At 43.6% G+C, this 18,900-nt stretch overlaps 1 protein-coding gene across 3 annotated transcripts; it reads left to right on the top strand.

Annotated features, from left to right (window-relative positions):
• Nucleotides 1–6,329: 6,329 nt before the first annotated feature.
• Nucleotides 6,330–16,987, top strand: LOC117546539 (E3 ubiquitin-protein ligase TRIM39-like). Of its 3 annotated transcripts, none has more exons than XM_034216755.1 (2): nt 6,330–6,998; nt 14,205–16,987. In XM_034216755.1, the coding sequence occupies exon 2, from the start codon at nt 14,207–14,209 to the stop codon at nt 15,836–15,838; it is 1,632 nt and encodes a 543-aa protein (XP_034072646.1). In that variant the 5' UTR covers nt 6,330–6,998; nt 14,205–14,206; the 3' UTR covers nt 15,839–16,987. The 3 variants fall into 3 exon arrangements, with proteins under 3 accessions (XP_034072646.1, XP_034072645.1, XP_034072644.1); XM_034216754.1 differs by having other exon boundaries at nt 14,198–16,987; XM_034216753.1 differs by having other exon boundaries at nt 14,191–16,987.
• The last annotated feature ends 1,913 nt before the right edge of the window (nt 16,988–18,900 follow it).

Below are 18,900 nucleotides of genomic sequence, written 5' to 3'. Positions count from 1 at the left end.
AATCTCCAACAAAATGGTGACCCTGACGTCTAGAGATAACGAAGCGGAGGAAGAATTCAGACGCTTTCAAACATCTCAGACAATCAGCAGGACTCTGCAACTTTGCAAATAAGGTAAGCAGACGATGAAAGTCGCCTGTCTGTAATTGGATACGCTAAAACTTTAGGATTGTCTGTAGGCGTTTCACAGTGTTTTTATAGTTTAAATGGAATATACAATGCATATTTTACTATGTTAGGAAAGTTATATACAAAACGTAAACGTGGATCGACAGGTAGACGAAAGTCCTGCGTGACGTGAAATAGAGCAGTTTGGCGCGGATCTGCAGGTGTTTATTCCTGAGTGGCGTAGAAATGGTGCAGTTTGTGTGAATGCGAGGTTTGAATCCTGCACGGCAAAACCTGAAAACTCGATATATCAGATCGAGTCGCCGTTTAAAACTGGGGTTTAAATAACAGACCAATGCTAAAAGCTTAAAGCCAGAGGTCTGTTATATATTAAACCAAGGTAGAGCGTTCTGCTGCCATCTAGTGGCTGAAAGGGGGTATCACACCCTTGAAACTTCTGCTGCTGCCATCTAGTGGCTGAAAGGGGGTATCACACCCTTGAAACTTCTGCTGCTGCCATCTAGTGGCTGAAAGGGGGTATCACACCCTTGAAACTTATGCGAGCTTAGAGTTTAATCATTACATTGCTGGCCGGTATTGTTTGGTAAACTGGTACAAAACAATAAGGGATTGAACATTTTTTACAACGACAGCACCAGGAGATGAGTAAACTCAAGAATCTGTAGAGTGTAAATACATTGTGCAAAACACATTTTACACTCGAACTGTTTGCAAATGTAGACAATATAAATAAATGTTCAGAAAGAAGACATAGGCCTACACTTGATTCAAATTTCATTACTGTGATCCGATTGGTGTGCTCTGCAGGTTTACTATTGTTCGAAGTAACAGTGGGATTTAAAATGAGAGAAGATATGGAGATGTTCTTTCATAGTGTGTGGAATATGTGATGCTGGAAACATGTAAGTATTTCAGAGTTGTGTTGGGTAAATATGTAACAATGGATGAAACAATTTTTGGAGTGAGTTTTTGTAATATCATAAGTAGACATTAATTATGTTGTTTAGATGGCATTTAACAACTAAGACAGATAGTATGATTAGAAAGAGACAGAGTGGAAAGGGTTAGATTTATTTAACATCAGTGTACTAGACTTCTTATAGGTAATGTGTACCGGGACCTGGACTCCCCCTCTGAGTTAGAAAGGCTTTGATCCCGACCCTCCAAGCAGACAACGAGACCTAACCCAACAGGAGACTCCTCCTTCTCCATCGTACAGACAGAGAACCAGAGCTGAACCAACAACAACAACAAGACTACATCAAGACTGCAGCCAGAACTATCTCCACCTGTGGCATCCAGAACCAAACCAGCATGCTGACATACAGAGAGATACTCTCATCGGTCCCTCAAACAGGACATGAAGTTCCAAACTGCGCTGCGAGATTTGGCACAATAGACATGAGAGCAGAATCCGCCCTCCATAAAAACAGCAGAGAGACTGTAAAGGAGGAGTGCAACAACAGTGGCATGATGGGGCTGCAGATGTGACTGGGCCAATGGCTGCCTACAAAAGTTACAGTGGATGGATTCAACAGCTGATGGACTGAAGAGAAGACAGAATCAGAGGAGTTGGCATGGTCGATTAGAAGTGAGGAGGCCGGGGTCACGGCTTGAGAAAACCAGGGGAGGAGGAAAGGAGAACGGGAATGAGTGAGTTACACATAAACACACTTATTCACGAAACGCACATTTAAATAACTTGAATTAACTTCATAAATACGTAAAGACAGAAAGATTTATTAATCATTTGGTAAATTAAAAATAGCAGTAAAGAGGAAACTATTAAAGTAAAATGATAATCATCCTAAAACACACTGACAGAGTATAACCATATTCTTCAATATTTTCATCATGTTAACAATTCATTCTTTAAGACATTTTTATTCACGTGTGAATAAAGTAGTGATCTCATTGGTTACAATATTGATCACCATTAAAAGGATAGTTTTAGGAACCACTCTATAGGACAAATCTTTGTTTGTATTAATGGCTAGTGCCAAGCCACATATTAAATTCCAATCTAAAGTGTTGATTTCACCATTGTGGCATAGTTATTACCAGACTTCGGTTTTAAATCCTTGATAAAGGAGGGAGTAATTGTTGCATGTTCAGACACCCAGGTTCCACACACTGCTAAAGAGTTTAACATCGTTTTTTAAGTAGACCAGAATTATAATGAGCTATGAAATGCAGAGCGACACAGATCCTAGTAATGTTTTGACTCAAGATAATAGTTATTGTACAAAAGTTTCTGAAATAGATCATTAGACATTTTAATTAGTAGTGGTACTCGAAGGAAGTGAGTTTTGTACCAAGTTTCAGGAAAAGTGGGAGGCGGAAGTCCCAATGACAAGTGAGAATCATCTTGAAAATTATAGTTGAAATCGTGACATATTTTTGTAGACAAAGGATACTGGCCTATGCTGAAATGTCAAAGTCTCTGCAGAGCACGACACATGGCCAAAAAAGACGGAGACCAACTGACCTTTGACCCTGACCGACAGTGTAACTTGACAAGGCACTGTGGATGACTGACTCTGGGGTGAACCTGACCAAACTTGACATGACAACCAGACAGTGTGAGTGTGAATGAATGCCGGCATGTGATCAGTGTAACTGCATGATTCTAAAACAATAACTAACCAAGCATGTTTTTGGACTAACATATTATTTTGGAGCTCCAAGGGAAACGAGAGGTTTCCTAAAAATTCCACAAAAAGGGGAAACCGCACATGTGATATTTTCCTCTCACATGAGTTGGCGGTTTGCAAATGTAAAAGCTGAAGATTCTGTTTCTTTTAGGCCTGAAGGACGGAGAGGAACACTTCTTTTCACTGAAGTGTTCACTGTGGAAATAATGATAATAATGTTCGTTATGTTCCTAACCAATTACCTGACAGTTTTTGTTCCCCTCCCATTACAGGCTTTTGTTACACATTATTTCATGTGTAAAAAGGGGGAGTGAGTAAGTATAATGTATAAATGTCAACATGGCTGTAAAATTCACAATTTACATTTTTTAAGGATTGAGCATTGAATGTAATTAACCTGCTCCATATCTGGGGATAAGATACTGTTTGATGAATGTTGAGATGTTTCTAAATATTGATTTGAATTATAGCAGGTAACAAAGAAGCAGTGGCCAAGGGGCTACTGTGAAACCGAAGAAGTTGACCTGTGATAATGAAACAATTTTGTAATATTTTAACAGACATTAGAGCAACTGAGGTTTGAAATGTAGAAAGAACATATTACAGTTAAAGCTAAAACATAGTAGTGTATTGAGACAGAATTTAATTTAGACAACATCCTGTAACTAGCCTGGTAAAGAAGTAAGAGCCATATACTTTATTATTTAGGTCATTATAGGGATATACATTTAATCTAAATTTATAATAGAAAGACATTTGATGACAGTTTGTTGGAATTCTGTATTCATTTTTTCAGCGTGATAATATCTAAGCACTGACAGGTAGAAGCAGTATCACCAGGAAATCATTCACTTTGTTAGCATCGTGATTTTGGTTGTTTTTGAATCCATAACATTAGTGGGTTTCTTTACCAGAAACATTAGCAGTTCATATTAGATTTGGATTTTAAATAGGATTTCATTTAAAAATAAACACAGATGCTTGTCAGAAATTCAGAGCTATTGAAATATGTTATTTAGTTTACCTAAAGATGTTGGGGTTCTTATTTAGTTGGCACAATCCAAGTATTAAGATTCTGAAGCTGTACTGGCAGATAGGAGGTCTACAATTAATTTGGAAAACCTGTTCACAGACGGCTGTTGTTTCAAGACACCCCACCAACAGGCTCCAAGTGGGTCAAAACAGCTGAGCGTAGGCTTGAGGGAGTTGTATCAGATTTCTCCACACAGGTCACCGGCGCCAAAAGGGGGACCCGAGAAGCACGAGGACAAAGTGGCTCAACCCCAGGCTCTCCGACCCCGACCGAGTGACCCAGCGGACCTCTTATGCCGTCTGCCTGGGAGAAAAGGGGGACAGCTCGTACCACGGGAGCCAGTGTGCGGCGGGGAAACCACCTACTAGGACCAGGGGACGACATCAGGACGGACGTGGCCCTGACAGACGTGGACTACTCGGAAGCAGCAGACTGGAGGAGCAGGACCCTGGAGACATCCTTACAGCAGACGACCCGGGAGGCATCATCAGCGGGCCGGAGAAGGAGGACCCTGGAGACATCTCTACAGCATCGACCCGGAAGCCGCCATCAGCGGGACGAGGAGGAGGAAGACATCTCTCTAGCAGGCAGCCCAGAAGCTGCTGTCAGCGGATTTGGGGAGACAAAGACACGGCAAGCCAGGACGGCGCAGCAGAGGAGTCTACTTTGCTCTGATCAGTTCTACCCGTGAAGGGAAAGCTGCATCTCCCCCTCCCTATTAGCTGTCCTTGTGGGCTATTCCTCGGGGGGGGGGGGGGCTGATGATTCTAGCACTCAGCTACCCCCTCATGGTTCCTTCACTGCGATGGAAAGTGGTGTTCGGTCTCCATGAAGGTTTCAAGTACTCTGAATACCAGCTTCGGATGGATTTACGGACACAGTAGAAAAGAATGACCGTGGGTATATTTCAAAATGCCTTGTCTAAGTTTATCTCTGGAGAAGGAGATAAAAAGGGGGATTTGTAGAGTTATATTTGTATTTATTCATGTTAGCAAACTATGGATAAGCTTAAAATGAGAATAATTTGGGTAAAACTGTGAGCTGCATTTGGGGCCTGTTGACATGTGTTTTTGAGGACAAAGGAAGATGGGGGAAGGGGAGAGCATGTCCTGATTTGCATTCAACTTAGATCTAGCTGCAGTGTTTGTGAGGTTAAGAGAGGTCTCTTGGGTTTCTCTGGTGCTTAACAATAGTAGCAGTTAAGTGAATACTGTTCAAACAATACCTGTGTTTGTGTTTTATATTGATTTCTCTGTTTTATATCCTTTCATAAATGTAAGGACTACAAATGGCTATAAACATTCTGGGCTGGTTGGAGTAAACAGGGTTTTATGGCTCTGTGGGGGAGGTGTAGGTATGCAGGCCTTGAGACCTTTTGTTGTAAAGTGAGCCTGTTTGGTTTCCTGCTGCGTTGCGTCTCCCAATGAGATGACCTGAAAAGATGACCAGCTGACCTAACACCAAACCCCTCCTTCTTACTCTGGTATATCTCCGGTGGATCCCTGGCGTTCGGCCTCTTCTTCACATGCTGCGCTCGGGTGAAAGTAGCTCTGCAGTATGCGGACTAGAGCAGGAGTAAGCCGGCATTACTCCTTAAGCATTGCAATATAACTGTAATATATCATGTTGTATTGTAATGATTGTATTAAATTGTCATATTGCCATTAAAGTAGATTATTGTTAACGGTTACTTTGTAGATATGGATTCCTTCCTGTATTATAACCAGCTTCATAGGAACGCGCGGAGATTTGAAAAGCGGACCAGTTATCCCTCCAAATCTCCAACAACTGTCAGACAGACACCTGAACACAACACAGAGGACTGGCAGACAGACACCTGAACACAACACAGAGGACTGGCCGACAGACACCTGAACACAACACAGAGGACTGGCAGACAGACACCTGAACACAACACAGAGGACTGGCAGACAGACACCTGAACACAACACAGAGGACTGGCAGACAGACACCTGAACACAACACAGAGGACTGTCAGACAGACACCTGAACACAACACAGAGGACTGTCAGACAGACACCTGAACACAACACAGAGGACTGTCAGACAGACACCTGAACACAACACAGAGGACTGGCAGATAGACACCTGAAGAGAGATTATTTTCATTATTAAAGTACCGCTTAAATATTATTATATCAGGTATAATTATCCAAAAATACAATCCTGTAGCCTACTTCAAGTGACATTTTAAATGCAGAACTTTCACTTGTGATTGAGTATTTTTCAGTGGTTGAAATATTTAAACTAAGAACTGTTTCTCAATTGCTATTCAAGTACATTTGAGTTACTTGTACCTTGCTTTTTCATTATCTATACAACCTTATATTTCTACTCCACTAGCTTGAGTTACTCTTCAGCAAAGCACTGACTCAACATTTTACTGCACGATAAAATATATATAGGAATATTTTCAGTGTGGTATTAGATCTTCTACTTCAGTTCAATCAGGAAAGTCTTTTTTGGGTTAAAGAACATTTATTGACACACGCGCCAAATGATAGAAATGTTAATAGTCTTTGGTTCCCCCCCGGGGTCTAGACACTGGTGGGGATGTTGAAGATCTGGATTTGAAGAGGAGGAGGGATGAAGAGGATGCTCAAGATCTGGATTTGGGGAGGAGGAGGGATGAAGAGGAAGTGTGATGAGGAGGAGGGATGAAGAGGATGCTGAAGATCTGGATTGGAGGAGATGTGGTTTTTGGATTAGCTCTCCTGGCACTGGAGGTGGATGGGGTGGAGGTGGGCCGCAGTATAAATGCCTGAAATCATAGCTGACTGCAGGAGAACCATTTTAAAGTTTGACTGCAGCATGATGATTGGCTGCTGGAGATTGAGGTGAAATGTAATTGGTTCAAAGATGATGCCCATAATGATCTGACTACATGCAGCTGTGGAGTAAATTCATGCATTCCCAGTCTTCCCGCTTGAACTTGAGCTGAGCTTCATGAAATTATTTGAATATTTCCTCCTCCACTCCCTCTTCGCGACGGGCAACTGAGAGGAGGAGCAACACTGAAACAGGAGAGTTATAACTTCACAGAAATGGAAAGGTAAAGTTAGTGTGAGCAGAGCTGCGGTCCAGACAGCGTCTCTGTTTCTCTGAAGAAACAACTGAATCCAGCAGCTTCTTCTCAACAACAGCAGAACCTCTGAAACACTGGTGAGTTCACTACAGAGACTCACTACATATTTGAACAAGGTTTGGTTTCATCAGAATCTGAGGGTTGTGGATCTGTTTTTATCAGATATCAAGTTTTAGGCCATAGAAATGTAACATTTAAGGTAAAAGTGTGTCCATTGAGCCTCGAGTACAAAGCAGAGGTAAAACCAAACACAGTGACTGAACTCGGCTAGCGAGGGTTAGAGAGAACACAGTCACAGCTAGCATTAGCTTAAGCTCATTTCCAGACCTGTTTGCTGTATGAACTCAAAGCCTCAGCTCTGCCCAGACAGGAAGTGCCACTCAGGGCCGCAGCAGGAATATTAAAGTGGCATTTAAAAACATTTAGCCTTCTTTAAATATAATTTGACTCTAATAGCAGAATAAGCAGCATGGCAGCAGTTTTATCACATGAATAAATGCATGATGTGACAGTAATGGAGATGGACACATTGTGTTTTTAATGGTTTTCTATTGAATGTATTTAGGACCTTACACATGTACACAATTGTGATGTTAACAAGAACCATCAAGCTCCAGATGATATTACAGCAAAAAGGCATATGATTAGTTAAGTTTAGTCTAAATGTGTTTTTACTATTAGTTTAATAACCAACAAGCAGCTGGAATACAAACGTTAGTTTTTAAAGTGACTTTCAGCAGACAGGGATCAGTCAGACAGCCTTAATGAACGATGTAAAACTACAGAGAGAAGAGTGATCAAACTACTCTTGTTTAGTCTTAAAACATCTCTATTAAACTTTATACTATTAAAAAAACACAGTCTAATCTTTGGAACTATTCTGAAATGGTGGCGTTGACAGGAAACCGAGAGCTCGCTGACTCTTGCTTAACTAAATGAAAAGCTTTCAGATGTACTTTAAAACTGAACGCTGTTTTTATCTGTGTTCAACAAGCTCACACTGCAGACCAGTCGGACTTGTTCAGCCACATGTTTTTATAGGGCGATACATTTAAATGCTGGTTACCATGGTTACAACCGGTTTGTTGGCCCCAGAAAAAGAGATGCACACCAAATGAGAAATAATAAACTGAGTATGATTAAAGTTATTTACAAATGAAAGGGACAATCAGTATGGAAGTTGGAGTTAGTGACGTCAAAGTAAAAAACAAACTACCGACTAAACCCCAATATTAATCGAACTGATTTTATTGACTTGAAAATTATTGTATAGCTTCCTCTAAGAAAGTAAACTCCGCTCCACGGAGCACCAACGTCTGGACCTCCGACAAGTGAATTTAAAATGAAGGCAGCTCTGATCCAAGTCTGTTGACAGTTTCCACAAACAAGTCCTTAAACACTACAGAGCGCTTACCGTGTTCCTGTTAGTGTTCACTTCCTGTCTGTAGCCCATACCGTGTTCCTGTTAGTGTTCACTTCCTGTCTGTAGCCCATACCGTGTTCCTGATAGTGTTCACTTCCTGTCTGTAGCCCTTACCGTGTTCCTGTTAGTGTTCACTTCCTGTCTGTAGCCCTTACCGTGTTCCTGTTAGTGTTCACTTCCTGTCTGTAGCCCGTACCGTGTTCCTGTTAGTGTTCACTTCCTGTCTGTAGCCCATACCGTGTTCCTGTTAGTGTTCACTTCCTGTCTGTAGCCCGTACCGTGTTCCTGTTAGTGTTCACTTCCTGTCTGTAGCCCATACCGTGTTCCTGTTAGTGTTCACTTCCGTGTTCCTGTTAGTGTTCACTTCCTGTCTGTAGCCCATACCGTGTTCCTGTTAGTGTTCACTTCCTGTCTGTAGCCCGTACCGTGTTCCTGTTAGTGTTCACTTCCTGTCTGTAGCCCATACCGTGTTCCTGTTAGTGTTCACTTCCTGTCTGTAGCCCGTACCGTGTTCCTGTTAGTGTTCACTTCCTGTCTGTAGCCCATACCGTGTTCCTGTTAGTGTTCACTTCCTGTCTGTAGCCCGTACCGTGTTCCTGTTAGTGTTCACTTCCTGTCTGTAGCCCAAACCTTGTTCCTGTTAGTGTTCACTTCCCGTCTGTAGCCCGTACCGTGTTCCTGTTAGTGTTCACTTCCTGTCTGTAGCCCATACCGTGTTCCTGTTAGTGTGTTCACTTCCTGTCCGTAGCCCATACCGTGTTCCTGTTAGTGTTCACTTCCTGTCTGTAGCCCATACCGTGTTCCTGTTAGTGTTCACTTCCTGTCTGTAGCCCAAACCTTGTTCCTGTTAGTGTTCACTTCCTGTCTGTAGCCCGTACCGTGTTCCTGTTAGTGTTCACTTCCTGTCTGTAGCCCATACCGTGTTCCTGTTAGTGTTCACTTCCTGTCTGTAGCCCAAACCTTGTTCCTGTTAGTGTTCACTTCCTGTCTGTAGCCCGTACCGTGTTCCTGTTAGTGTTCACTTCCTGTCTGTAGCCCGTACCGTGTTCCTGTTAGTGTTCACTTCCTGTCTGTAGCCCATACCGTGTTCCTGTTAGTGTTCACTTCCTGTCTGTAGCCCATACCGTGTTCCTGTTAGTGTTCACTTCCTGTCTGTAGCCCATACCGTGTTCCTGTTAGTGTTCACTTCCTGTCTGTAGCCCATACCGTGTTCCTGTTAGTGTTCACTTCCTGTCTGTAGCCCAAACCTTGTTCCTGTTAGTGTTCCCTTCCTGTCTGTAGCCCGTACCGTGTTCCTGTTAGTGTTCACTTCCTGTCTGTAGCCCATACCGTGTTCCTGTTAGTGTTCACTTCCTGTCTGTAGCCCAAACCTTGTTCCTGTTAGTGTTCACTTCCTGTCTATAGCCCGTACCGTGTTCCTGTTAGTGTTCACTTCCTGTCTGTAGCCCATACAGTGTTCCTGTTAGTGTTCACTTCCTGTCTGTAGCCCATACCGTGTTCCTGTTAGTGTTTACTTCCTGTCTGTAGCCCATACCTTGTTCCTGTTAGTGTTCACTTCCTGTCTGTAGCCCGTACCGTGTTCCTGTTAGTGTTCACTTCGTGTCTGTAGCCCGTACCGTGTTCCTGTTAGTGTTCACTTCCTGTCTGTAGCCCATACCGTGTTCCTGTTAGTGTTCACTTCCTGTCTGTAGCCCATACCGTGTTCCTGATAGTGTTCACTTCCTGTCTGTAGCCCTTACCGTGTTCCTGTTAGTGTTCACTTCCTGTCTGTAGCCCTTACCGTGTTCCTGTTAGTGTTCACTTCCTGTCTGTAGCCCGTACCGTGTTCCTGTTAGTGTTCACTTCCTGTCTGTAGCCCATACCGTGTTCCTGTTAGTGTTCACTTCCTGTCTGTAGCCCGTACCGTGTTCCTGTTAGTGTTCACTTCCTGTCTGTAGCCCATACCGTGTTCCTGTTAGTGTTCACTTCCGTGTTCCTGTTAGTGTTCACTTCCTGTCTGTAGCCCATACCGTGTTCCTGTTAGTGTTCACTTCCTGTCTGTAGCCCGTACCGTGTTCCTGTTAGTGTTCACTTCCTGTCTGTAGCCCATACCGTGTTCCTGTTAGTGTTCACTTCCTGTCTGTAGCCCGTACCGTGTTCCTGTTAGTGTTCACTTCCTGTCTGTAGCCCATACCGTGTTCCTGTTAGTGTTCACTTCCTGTCTGTAGCCCGTACCGTGTTCCTGTTAGTGTTCACTTTCCTGTCTGTAGCCCAAACCTTGTTCCTGTTAGTGTTCACTTCCCGTCTGTAGCCCGTACCGTGTTCCTGTTAGTGTTCACTTCCTGTCTGTAGCCCATACCGTGTTCCTGTTAGTGTGTTCACTTCCTGTCCGTAGCCCATACCGTGTTCCTGTTAGTGTTCACTTCCTGTCTGTAAGCCCATGCCGTGTTCCTGTTAGTGTTCACTTCCTGTCTGTAGCCCAAACCTTGTTCCTGTTAGTGTTCACTTCCTGTCTGTAGCCCGTACCGTGTTCCTGTTAGTGTTCACTTCCTGTCTGTAGCCCATACCGTGTTCCTGTTAGTGTTCACTTCCTGTCTGTAGCCCAAACCTTGTTCCTGTTAGTGTTCACTTCCTGTCTGTAGCCCGTACCGTGTTCCTGTTAGTGTTCACTTCCTGTCTGTAGCCCGTACCGTGTTCCTGTTAGTGTTCACTTCCTGTCTGTAGCCCATACCGTGTTCCTGTTAGTGTTCACTTCCTGTCTGTAGCCCATACCGTGTTCCTGTTAGTGTTCCTTCCTGTCTGTAGCCCATACCGTGTTCCTGTTAGTGTTCACTTCCTGTCCTGTAGCCCATAAGTTCTGTTAGTGTTCACTTCCTGTCTGTAGCCCATACCGTGTTCCTGTTAGTGTGTTCACTTCCTGTCTGTAGCCCATACCGTGTTCCTGGTTAGTGTTCACTTCCTGTCTGTAGCCATACCGTGTTCCTGTTAGTGTTCACTTCCTGTCTGTAGCCCCAAACCTTGTTCCTGTTAGTGTTCACTTCCTGTCTGTAGCCCATACCGTGTTCCTGTTAGTGTTCACTTCCTGTCTGTAGCCCATACCGTGTTCCTGTTAGTGTTCACTTCCTGTCTGTAGCCCAAACCTTGTTCCTGTTAGTGTTCACTTCCTGTCTGTAGCCCGTACCGTGTTCCTGTTAGTGTTCACTTCCTGTCTGTAGCCCATACCGTGTTCCTGTATGTGTTCACTTCCTGTCTGTAGCCCATACCGTGTTCCTGTTAGTGTTCACTTCCTGTCTGTAGCCCATACCGTGGTTCCTGTTAGTGTTCACTTCCTGTCTGTAGCCCATACCGTGTTCCTGTTAGTGTTCACTTCCTGTCTGTAGCCCATACCGTGTTCCTGTTAGTGTTCACTTCCTGTCTGTAGCCCAACCTAGTTCCTGTTAGTGTTCCCTTCCTGTCTGTAGCCCGTACCGTGTTCCTGTTAGTGTTCACTTCCTGTCTGTAGCCCTATACCGTGTTCCTGTTAGTGTTCACTTCCTGTCTGTAGCCCAATACCTTGTTCCTGTTAGTGTTCACTTCCTGTCTAGTAGCCGTACCGTGTTCCTGTTAGTGTTCACTTCCTGTCTGTAGCCCATACAGTGTTCCTGTTAGTGTTCACTTCCTGTATGTAGCCCATACCGTGTTCCTGTTAGTGTTTACTTCCTGTCTGTAGCCCATACCTTGTTCCTGTTAGTGTTCACTTCCTGTCTGTAGCCCGTACCGTGTTCCTGTTAGTGTTCACTTCGTGTCTGTAGCCCGTACCGTGTTCCTGTTAGTGTTCACTTCCTGTCTGTAGCCCGTACCGTGTTCCTGTTAGTGTTCACTTCCTGTCTGTAGCCCATACAGTGCTCCTGTTAGTGTTCACTTCCTGTCTGTAGCCCATACCGTGTTCCTGATAGTGTTCACTTCCTGTCTGTAGCCCATACCGTGTTCCTGTTAGTGTTCACTTCCTGTCTGTAGCCCATACCGTGTTCCTGATAGTGTTCACTTCCTGTCTGTAGCCCGTACCGTGTTCCTGTTAGTGTTCACTTCCTGTCTGTAGCCCATACAGTGCTCCTGTTAGTGTTCACTTCCTGTCTGTAGCCCGTACCGTGTTCCTGTTAGTGTTCACTTCCTGTCTGTAGCCCATACAGTGCTCCTGTTAGTGTTCACTTCCTGTCTGTAGCCTGTACCGTGTTCCTGTTAGTGTTCACTTCCTGTCTGTAGCCCATACAGTGCTCCTGTCAGTGTTCACTTCCTGTCTGTAGCCCATACCGTGTTCCTGTTAGTGTTCACTTCCTGTCTCTAGCCCATACAGTGCTCCTGTTAGTGTTCACTTCCTGTCTGTAGCCCATACCGTGTTCCTGTTAGTGTTCACTTCCTGTCTGTTGCCCATAGTGTTCCTGTTAGTGTTCACTTCCTGTCTGTAGCCTATACTGTGTTCCTGTTAGTGTTCACTTCCTGTTTGTAGCCCGTACTGTGTTCCTGTTAGTGTTCACTTCCTGTCTGTAGCCCATACCGTGTTCCTGTTAGTGTTCACTTCCTGTCTGTAGCCCGTACCGTGTTCCTGTTAGTGTTCACTTCCTGTCTGTAGCCTGTACCGTGTTCCTATTAGTGTGCACTTCCTGTCTGTAGCCCGTACCGTGTTCCTGTTAGTGTTCACTTCCTGTCTGTAGCCCGTACCGTGTTCCTGTTAGTGTTCACTTCCTGTCTGTAGCCCGTACCGTGTTCCTGTTAGTGTTCACTTCTTGTCTGTTTGCTTCTGGTATCCGACGTCCAGCACTCCATCTTTTAACCTCTTTCTCTCTCTTGATCCTCTTTAGTCTTTATAGTGCTTAACATCGGTCTGTACTACTGTCATATTGACCTCTGAAATTTCCCAATTGACCAATCAGAATCAAGCATTCAACGAAACCGTGTAATAAACAGTGTTAAATGTACGCAGCATGTTGTCAATGCCAATGAAAAGACAACAAATAAAACTAACTATCTTTGTCACGAGTCGGACACAATGGCGTTAAGGCATCCATGACATGACTGTCTGAAGTGCTTCACTCATACTGATGTTATCTCCTCTAACCTTCCTGTGTCACTGACAGCGACCCAGGCAGGTAGACCAGCTGCAGACAGAGTGCAGAAGGGATTTACAGGAGCCACATGCAAGGTCGTTTAGGAGCAAAAACAAGAATACATAGGCCTTTGACTTTATTAACAGAACGAAAAATGAAGTGGTTTGGCTGTAATAATAAACACAATGATGATTGAGGATACATGTACATCAATTTATAGCGGGGTAGGAAGTACTCGATCATTAATTGAAAACATAAATAAATAAGAATAATGTCCTTTTTAAAAGTCAAATATATTATTGGATTTATAATTATTGATGCAATTTTATTAAATCACTATTTAGTTGATTAATTTATTTTTGTACTATCTGCAGTAACAAACTACCTGTGAACAATTCATTTATTGGAGTGAAAAGTGCATTAGGTCCTGCTGATATTTTTGTGGAAAAGTACAAATAAAGATTTAAATGGAAAAGTGGAAATATCTCAGTACACAAGTACAGTACCTGAACACATGCACCTTTTTACTCCCCCTGTCATGGTCCTGTGTGCTTTTTAACTATATATTCTAGTTGGCTTAAATTAATGTTTGTAAGTTAATCTTTGTTATTTATTCCTAATAAGATTTAGTCTGAACAATTTAATATCATATTTGATTCATTTATTAGTGTTGAGAAAAAGATCTCGATGGTATCTCTTACTTTCTCAGCACATCTGGGCTCTAATTCACTTTCACTCAGTTTGATTCCAAATAAACAAATTATTAAAAATATATGTTTTTAGTCCTCAGAGTGAAGACATGTCTGCTGCCAGCTGTCTGCTGACTGAAGATCAGTTTCTGTGCTCCATCTGTCTGGATGTGTTCACTGATCCAGTCAGCACACCATGTGGACACAACTTCTGTAAAGCCTGCATCTCTCAACACTGGGATACTAAAGTCCCCTATCAGTGTCCCAACTGTAAAAAGTTATTCCACACAAAACCTGAAATGCTGGTCAACACTTTCATCTCTGAGATGGCTGCTCAGTTCAGACAGTCAGCTCAACAGAAAGCCAGCAGCAGCAGCTCAGAGCGACAAGTTGTCAAACCAGGAGAAGTTCCCTGTGACGTCTGCACTGGAACCAGACTGAAGGCCCTGAAGTCCTGCCTGGTGTGTCTGGAGTCCTACTGTGAGACTCACCTGACAAGAGCAGGCCTGAAGAAACATCAGCTGATCAACCCTGAGGAGAACCTGGAAAGCAGGATGTGTGTGAAGCACGATAAACTGCTGGAGCTGTTCTGTAAGACCGACCAGGTGTGTGTCTGCGTGCTCTGCACTGTTTCAGACCACAAGACACATGATGTTGTTCCTCTGAAAGAAGGATATGAAGGAAAGAAGGCTGAGCTGGGGAAGACAGAGGCTGAAACTCAGCAGATGATCCAGAAGAGACGACTGAAGATTCAGGAGATGAATCGCTCAGTGGAGCTCAGTAAGGAAGGAGCAGACAGAGAGATAGCAGATGGTGTTCAGGTCTTCACCGCTCTGAAGAAGTCTGTTGAGAGAAGCCAGGCCGAGCTCATGGACACCATCAAAGAGAAGCAGAGAGAGACAGAGGAACAGGCTGAAGGCTTCATCAAAGAGCTGGAACAGGAAGTCTCTGAGCTGAAGAAGAGAAGCTCTGAGGTGGAGCAGCTCTCACGCTCTGAAGACCAGCTCCACCTCCTCCAAGGCTTCAGGTCCCTGAACGCTGCTCCACCCACCAAGAACTGGACAGAAGTCAGGGTACGTCCACCTTCATATGAGGGGACTGTGAGGAGAGCTGTGACTCAGCTGGAGGAGATGCTCAGTAATCAGATGAAGAAGCTGCTTGAGGTGGAGCTGAAGAGCGTCCAGCAGTATGAGGTGGAGGTGACTCTTGATCCTGATACAGCACAACCCAGACTCATCCTGTCTGTTGATGGAAAACAAGTCAAACATGGTGGTGTGAGGAAGAATCTCCCAGACAATCCAGAGAGATTTGATACTTGTGCTTGTGTCTTAGCAGAGCAGAGTTTCTCTTCAGGAAGATTTTACTACGAGGTTCAGGTTAAAGGGAAGACTGACTGGGATTTAGGAGTGGTCAGAGAGTTGATCAACAGGAAGGGAAAGATCACAGCGTCTCCTCAGAAAGGTTACTGGACGATATTGTTGAGGAATGAAAATGAGTACAAAGCTCTTGCTAGTCCTTCAGTCCGTCTCTCTCTGAAGTCTCAGCCTCAGAAGGTGGGGGTGTTTGTGGATTATGAGGAGGGTCTGGTCTCCTTTTATGATGTTTATGCTGCAGCTCTGATCTACTCCTTCACTGGCTGCTGCTTCAAAGAGAAACTCTGCCCATTCTTTAGTCCTTGTAAGAACAATGGTGGTAAAAACTCTGTCCCTCTGATCATCTCTCCTGTCAATCACACTGAGTAGAACAACCCTTTGATTTGAAATCAGGTTCAATATCATGTAATGTTATAAATGGATGTGTTTTAGGGGGTGGGCGTTGTTTACACTTTATTATCAGATTGTGATCAATGCATTTTTTTCTGTAAATGTTTTCATTGCTACTAAAACAGCAAACCAATTTGACTACAAATGATCTGATGAATTCTAAAAACTCTATTACCTGCCTTTGAAACTGTAATATCATAGAAGAAAAACATAGGAAATGAGAAGCATTTGTACTTTCCTGACATGACTATGTGCTAAATCTAACATTGTATTGTCTAATTATTGAATAGATAGGAAATGTTGGATATTGGCTCAAGACCATTTTATGAATAAGTCACAAAAGCAATTATTGTTATCTCTTTTCTTTGGAATAAATAAAGTAAAATGAATGTCTGATGAAATGTTTTTGTTTGTTATTACAGTAAAAAAACAGCTGATTTTATTATAACGGCACCAAATAACATAAAGAACACCATGAGCTGTTCTCAGATGAGCTGAACATACCTCTTCACAGTTGAGATAGTTTAGTAGGAAGTGTGTGATAATGTTGTTTATAAGGTTTTGGGGTGTGTGTGAACAGCTGATTTGAACACTGTAACTACTCTGGTCTTGAAAGAACTTTAGGCATCGAACTGATGTCCACAATCACGTTTATTCTCTTCTTTGCAGAATCATGAAACACCGTGAAAACGTGTTTGCCTAGTAGACCAGCAGTAGAATCACATCGTTTACACTTTTACCGCCCTCTACTCTCTCACAAACACAATATAAACATCCGGGGCAAGAGGTCACATGACTTCCGGAAAGACAACCCTTATCATTTTTACAAAATAAAACAAAGTTCAAGCATACATTAAACACACAAAAAGGACAAAACAATAATAAGGGACCTTTGAGCGTCAGCTACACTCTGTGCTCCATCACGAGGGACATCTGAGGATACATTTACTTTGTTTTTGTTGTTTGTTTGTTTTAGTTTTTTCATAGATCTTTTCTTTAATGTATTTTCCTTTTTGTTCGTATTAGTTCATTTAATTATTTTTGGAGCAAGTACATGTTTGGTGTAATTTTGAAATCTTGAATGTAATGTAATTAAACCCCTACTGCTATTCTCAATAAAAGTATACAACAAAATATGAAAGTCCGTTGTATGCACTATTTTATTTCTATTCTGTTATTTCTTTCAATATTTGTATTTGATTTATTTGTTTTATGTTCTATATATATTCATGTTCCATTGTCGGAGGAGCCTGGGTCTTAAGTTTTTCATTACCATGTCTACACTGTAGCTAATGTGCACATGAGGATAACGTTTTTGAATTTGAATTTGTCAGAAAGACACCTGAACACAACACAGAGGACTGTCAGAAAGACACCTGAATACAACACACAGAGGACTGTCAGAAAGACACCTGAACACAACACACAGAGGACTGTCAGAAAGACACCTGAACACAACACACAGAGGACTATCAGAAAGACACCTGAACACAACACACAGAGGACTGTCAGAAAGACACCTGAACACAACACGTCAGAAAGACAGGTGTAAGATTTGACCGACATCTGACCTTTGACACCCACATCAAACACCTGTGCAAAACCTCCTACTACCACCTCAGGAACATTGCAAAACTCCTGTCAGATGCTGAACAGCTGGTCCATGCCTTCGTCACCTCAAGGCTCGACTATTGCAACGCTCTCCTCATCGGGACTCCTAGCGGGAGCCTTCAGAAGCTCCAATACGTACAGAACAGTGCCGCTAGGATCCTGATGAGGGTGAGAAAGTACAACCACATCACACCTGTCCTTCATTCCCTCCACTGGCTTCCTGTCTAATTCAGGATCGAATACAAGATCTCACTGCTCACCCATCAGTGCATCCACGGGAACGCTCCTTCATACCTCAAATAACTACTCACATCACAAACCTCCACATAAAACCTCCGCTCCAAAACAAACCATCCACAACAAACCATCTGCTTCGCCCCCCCAGGACCAAACTCCGCACCATGGGGGATCGGGCTTTCTGTGCAGCTGCTGTGGAATTCCCTCCCAGACCACCTGAGGACTCCCAGACCACCTGAGGACTCCCAGACCACCTGAGGACTCCCAGACCACACGAGGACTCCACAGACCACCTGAGGACTCCCAGACCACCTGAGGACTCCACAGACCACCTGAGGACTCCACAGACCACCTGAGGACTCCCAGACCACACGAGGACTCCACAGACCACCTGAGGACTCCACAGACCACCTGAGGACTCCACAGACCACTGAAGCCTTTAAGAAAGGCCTAAAAACCTTTCTTTTAAAAAAAGCCTTTGATTAAACTTTTGTTTCTTTCTATTACGCCTCTTGTAGCACTTTAGGATTGCTTTTAGCAATGAAAGGTGCTTTACAAATAAAATGTATTATTATTATTATTATTACCTGAACACAACACAGAGGACTGTTAGAAAGACACCTGAACACAACACAGAGGACTGTCAGACAGACACCTGAACACAACACAGAGGACTGGCAGACAGACACCTGAACACAACACAGAGGACTGGCAGAAAGACACCTGAACAGAACACAGAGGACTGGCAGAAAGACACCTGAACACAACACAGAGGACTGGCAGACAGACACCTGAACACAACACAGAGGACTGGCAGAAAGACACCTGAACACAACACAGAGGACTGGCAGAAAGACACCTGAACACAACACAGAGGACTGGCAGACAGACACCTGAACACAACACAGAGGACTGGCAGACAGACACCTGAACACAACACAGAAGACTGTCAGACAGACACCTAAACACAACACAGAGGACTGGCAGACAGACACCTGAACACAACACAGAGGACTGGCAGACAGACACCTGAACACAACACAGAGGACTGGCAGACAGACACCTGAACACAACACAGAGGACTGTCAGACAGACACCTGAACACAACACAGAGGACTGGCAGACCGACACCTGAACACAACACAGAGGACTGGCCGACAGACACCTGAACACAACACAGAGGACTGGCAGAC

The sequence above is a fragment of the Gymnodraco acuticeps genome, unplaced genomic scaffold (genome assembly GCF_902827175.1).
Source record: "Gymnodraco acuticeps unplaced genomic scaffold, fGymAcu1.1, whole genome shotgun sequence".
Classification (NCBI taxonomy): domain Eukaryota; kingdom Metazoa; phylum Chordata; class Actinopteri; order Perciformes; family Bathydraconidae; genus Gymnodraco; species Gymnodraco acuticeps.
The sequence above is the reverse complement of the archived record's forward strand: the minus strand, read 5'-3'. Positions and strand labels throughout refer to the sequence as shown.

Coding starts and splice junctions, on each gene's coding strand:
- LOC117546539 (XM_034216755.1), top strand. CDS start 14,207: ATGTCTGCTGCCAGCTGTCTGCTGACTGAAGATCAGTTTCTGTGCTCC.